Source organism: Corylus avellana, chromosome 2, assembly GCF_965113065.1.
Source record: "Corylus avellana chromosome 2, dhCorAvel1.hap1.2, whole genome shotgun sequence".
NCBI lineage: Eukaryota > Viridiplantae > Streptophyta > Magnoliopsida > Fagales > Betulaceae > Corylus > Corylus avellana.
The window spans coordinates 43807214-43812688 of record NC_142491.1 but is presented as its reverse complement, the minus strand read 5'-3'; the positions used below and the strand labels follow the sequence as shown (position 1 = coordinate 43812688).

At 34.8% G+C, this 5475-nt stretch overlaps 1 protein-coding gene across 1 annotated transcript; it reads right to left on the bottom strand.

The window, feature by feature from the left end:
• Positions 1–2833: 2833 nt before the first annotated feature.
• Positions 2834–4977, bottom strand: LOC148587769 (uncharacterized). The gene is made up of 2 exons (XM_088512810.1): positions 3856–4977; positions 2834–3764 (listed from the first exon to the last, which is right to left on the bottom strand). The coding sequence occupies exons 1-2, from the start codon at positions 4975–4977 to the stop codon at positions 2934–2936; spliced, it is 1953 nt and encodes a 650-aa protein (XP_088368936.1). The 3' UTR covers positions 2834–2933.
• Positions 4978–5475: the final 498 nt, after the last annotated feature.

Here is a 5475-nt window from a genome sequence, read left to right as displayed (position 1 = left end):
GTATTTTATTTCTCTTAATCAGATGAAAAATGAACAAAAAAAAAAAGGAGACACATGCATATAGATGTGTAGAAGACAGAGATTGTATGCACTATTGTGTTGTTGAGTATGACTTCTAAATTGCACAAATCTAAACTATTCTTGTCTGAATCAACAGGGTTCCTTTTATAATCTATGCGAAATCGATAAATGCATAAATGATTTGAATTTGTGTAATGTTAAGAGTATTAAGTTATTAACAATTTAACATGGTAATGTAACTTTTGTATATGTATATATATATATAATAACTTAAGATTCACTACGAATTAAATATAAGGCTTTGCTTTTATTTTACATAAACTCACACAAACACTTATAGAGAGATTATATATATATATGTATTTAAGTTTGTCCTCCCAAACATAAAGTCTTGGTTCTAGTGGCTGAGCCACATTATGCTTTGGGGTGATTTTTTTTTTTTTAAATTTTTTTTAGCTTTTTTCCATACTAGTTCCACTGACACGGCAACCTAAAAAAAAAAAACAAAATTATTTTCCCCTACTTTTACTCAAGTTACCAGCACCCTAAAAAAGATATATTTCTTTTCTGTCCATTAGGGTGTATAACATTTTTGTTAATAAATTCACTATTAATTTGAATGATTAAATAAACTTTAATATCTGCATAATAGTTTATTTTGTTGCTGTTTAATGTTTCTAAACTTTGATTGTCTCTTATGGGGTGATTTAACTTGAAAATTTAACTTGTTTAATATTTATGAACTTTTATAGATATTTTTTTGTGATGCATATATTGTGTGAATTACTAAAATTTTTGGATACCTCATAGAACGCAAAAAAAAACTTTTTAGGATGCATATATTTTAAAGGACGCAAAAAAAAATTTAGCGACACCCCCAATATCCTTTGTCTGGCTCCGCCACTGGATGGAGGTGAAGGTTCTAGCATGTCAGGCATGTATCAACCACAGCTCCCTCTTCCTCCAGTGTCAAACACGGCGGTTAGGCCTCCCACCTCACCGCCTATTCAAGGAATACTCAAAGCACGTGTCAAGCATGAACATTAATCAGTAAGATCAAACTTGAACATCTCACCATGAACAATACTCCCAGCTTGTCTGTATATTTTTGTATAATTTGCCGGCACTGCATATGTCGCTGACAATTCCCCTCACCTCATTAGATTGCCTCATTCTGGATATAATCTAAGGTACAAGCAGATCAGTCCATTTCTTTAGAAACTTTTTAGGGGTATTGGTTCTGGCAAATTCTTTCCTTTACATGTCCATCTCAGGCCATTGTAATTGTTTGCCATATTCTTATTCCTGCTTTCCAGCCTCCAATGTAGAAGAAATGGGAGTGTGTTAGAGTGTAGAGGATTGTTCAGCTCCATAGAAATTTATAGAATCACCTCAGAAATTGGACTCCCCTGTTTCTTCTATATATTGCATTTATCTATATTCTCGGTCATTGAGATCATGTTTTCGACAAGTTGCCGTATAAAGACCACGAGAAATACAAAATTGATTCAGTCACTACTTTGGTTGCTCAATATTTTCGACAAATCGCCGTATAAAAAACTTTAAATAATATCTTTATTCGATAAGAAAGACGAATTGTCGGTGACGTTTCAGCCTTACTAATTTGATAATTGACCAATAATATGTTTATAGCAACATTTTCCATATAAATCATGTTTAGGTCAAACACATTCAACAATCATATGTAACTTTGAAAAATCTTGTGAATTGAGTAGTTTTTGGAATTGTCTTCCAAGGGGTAGTAGTTCAGTTGGATTGGGATCATGCATCATGAAGTGGTAGTTATTAGTTCGAATCCCTATTTTCCTTTCTCTCTCCTTGTGCAAACATGTAAAAATAATAATAATAATAATAGTGATTTTTTTTTTTAAGTCATGGAATATGATTGTTTAATTAAGTAATTAGCAATTTTCCAAAAGATCATCTGATCGTGACAAGAAGCATTGTTTATCTAATGATGCACATTCATTTAATTATTGATAAGGGCTCGAAAAACTAAGGTTAAGAGTATTTGATTCGACATGGTATCCAAAATTTATTACTTGTGATAACTCCATATCCATTGCCTTTTTGTCTTAATCAAAAAGAGTAAAAACTATTGCGGGAACTCAAGGCATTAGGCATGATTTGTGAATGTAAAATTTCTCACAGTAAAAACTATTGCGGCCACTCTTGCTGCTTGTGAGAGCAAGATACGGGTTACAACAGTCAACAGGGTTTTAATTTGAAGTATATGTGCTTCTTGGACATGCAAATTAAAGCTGTATATTCTCCTTTTCTTTTTCAATTATATATTTTGAAAAATATTAGAATTACAATTTTTTTTTTAATAACTCTTTTATAACTTGTTTCCATGTGTCAAAATGTGATTGGATGATGTTAAATTTTTTTAGTGGCTAATGTGATTTCAATTATGTACTGGCACGTGTCACCAAGTTGTAAAAATTGTAAAATAATTGTACGTGTAGCATTAATACTCGTATACTTTTAAGTTAATATGAAGCGTGTTTCAAGTAAATAAGTGATGAACAAAGTTTTCTTTTAAATTGGGTTGAAGGAAATTTTTTTTTAACCTAATCTATGCAATTGATATCTTTAGAGCATGTACTTTTCACGTGCATTTTTTTTTTTTTAAAAAAAAAAATGTATGTGAAAATTCAATGATTTTTTTTTAAATTTTGATTTTAATTTGAGTTTTTTAATTTTTTTTTGGTAATTGTGATTCAATTCCAATTAGAACACATATATTATTAACAAAGTAAAAAATATAAATAATTACTCTATTCCACCATTCTCTAACTTCAAGATGCATAAAATAAGACAAACTAATACAAAAGAGATAAGCATACATACATGCATGAAAATAGACACACGTTTAACACTGTTGGCATCTATAGTAGCCTAGATGTAACTACTTTACCTTTCTTCAGTATTGAAGCTTCTCTCAAGCATTCCTCAATAAGACTAGATTTTGCAGATTTTATGCGCTTGACTTTCCTCGTCCATTTCTCAAGTTGATGAAGAGCATTGTCAACTTCCTTTTCTACATAAAGACCAAAATAAGCATGTGTGACTCTCTTCAAACGATCAAAGGCAAAATCAATTTGAAATCCTTCAAGTTGCAAGATTTTCAAGCATGTCCACCAGTCGAGAAGTATATCGTGAGTGATATCTACAACCATGGTGTTTCTCATGTGATCTATACACTTACATAGCATGTAAACATAAAGCGATTTGAACTTAGGAGTACTTAACGTGGATTGGGCACCAATATCCCCATGGTTAGAAAGCAAGTGGTTTAAGATAGGAGTTAACTTACGAGAAGTCATGTAATCCCTAACATTGACAACGGCCTCTTTGTTTTCATGATCAGAAAGATCCCAAGGATAACGAAACTTGTCATTCGAGAACCCAGAATGATTAAGAAACTTCATGAATTGTATATAAGCCTTGTCAGAAAAAATTTCCTCATGGTCATAAGCTTCTATCTTTTCGGCATTAATTGTTTCCTTTATTCTATCCGTTAAGAGATTCTTTTCCTTTTTCTCATCTTCACTCAAAGTACCTAAATAATTGGCCCAAGTTAAGGTTGGCTCGAGTTGTTTTTGATCTTTCTTTTGCATCATCTCTTTTGCCACGTCTTTGGTGACAACCTTACCAAACTGTCCAAGAGGATTCCTCAACTCTACATCTCCATATTCCCCATTTAGCGATGATACCACCTACAATTGTAAAATGAAAATCTTGATATATAAAATTATTGACTTTAAATGACACAATTAAACCTGTATTTGAATTAAAAAGCTTAATTACCTCTGAGATGACGCAAGAAATTTCAGCAACAAAATGACATTCCTTGCAATAATAAATGGGTAAGAATGGGTCTACTCTTTGTTCCTCACAAGCATCACAATAGAATTCGTCCGGCTCGCAATCATCTTCATCTTCAAGGGGAGAAGTTGTAAGGATAAGGGGGTGTATAACGTGGGATTTGTGTTGAATGGTATATGGTAATGGACCGCACGTATGATGGAGATTGAAATCACAATACAGACAACGGAAACCATATGATTCACAAATGGAATGGCAAGCGCTGCAGTTGAGTTTATAAAACTGATTATTCTTTCTAATATTGTGGTTGAATTGTAGAAGGTGATCGTGGCCTTGGTATGTTATGGCAGGCATTATCACACTAGTGCATTCTCTGTGCAAGCGAAATCTGCAATTCTCCCACTCACAAACATAGGCGACATTTTGCCGGTACTGGATATCATTGCGACAGGCATTGCATCGAACAACATGGGAGGCATTGCCCCGGTACTGGATATCATTTTGGGGGGGTTTTAGGGTGAGAAGGTGGTATGGATGAAAGGGATGGAAAATCTGTTGCGGCAACTTAAAACACGACGGATGGAGAAAGAAGCCACATGGGAGGCAACCATAGGTCTTCGGGTCGGAGCAGTAATTTCCCCATAGACCACATACCCTGCAGTTAATGCGATGGGCAGGCATGTTCTCGAAAAGTAGCAATGGATGCTCAGGGTGGCTAAAATGATGTGTACCGACTGCCTCCTCCTCCCCTTCTTCTATCGCTCGCCTTATAAAAGCGCACTTAACATCAAGGATGACGTTGCACTCGTAGCAGCGGAAGGCGCGGCCCCAGCAACTTTTGCGACAAGCACAACAGTATAAGTAGCCGTATTGTGTCGGTACTAGGGAAAGAGGGTGTGGGTGAAGAAGGGGGTTGTGCAACTCCTGCGGTAGCTTTGCGCATGATTCTTCCAGGTTGACCCTACAACCAGATTTACTGCAACTGTAGATCCGACCTCCAATATTGCAATATTCATTGCATCCGTCGCATTTAACCCAATTTTCTACCTTCTTTTCATTCAGCGATAACGTATGATTGTGACTGAAATGCTCAACAATCTCCATCTCTCTGTCTTTCTCTCCAGGTAGGTTTTTAACCCAAATCAATCAGAGATTTTTATTTTTTTCTCATCATCTTAGAAATAGAGAGTGATCTTCAACATTGTTCTTACAATTATAATGTCAGACTGAAGAATTAGAGGGGTTTGAAATCAAAAAGAAAAAAGATAGCGCAAAAGCTGTGCGTGCATGGTTCCCACTACGGTCACCCTTTGGCTACTTTACCAACCTTCTTTTTCTTTTTTTCTGTTTTTTTTAGCCCACACCTTCATTTATATATATATATATATATATATATATATATATATATATATATGCGTTGGCATCGAGATCTACAATTGAGAGAGCGAGAGAAAGAGAGCAAGTGAGAATGACTTAACAGGGACGCTACCATTGGCTTGGCCCCTCCGGGGAAAAAAAGATTCTTGGCAAAATAGGTGTACGTGGTTGATCACTTTTTTTTTTTTTTTTTAAGCAAAAAGGATGGGTCGGTCTGACCAATTG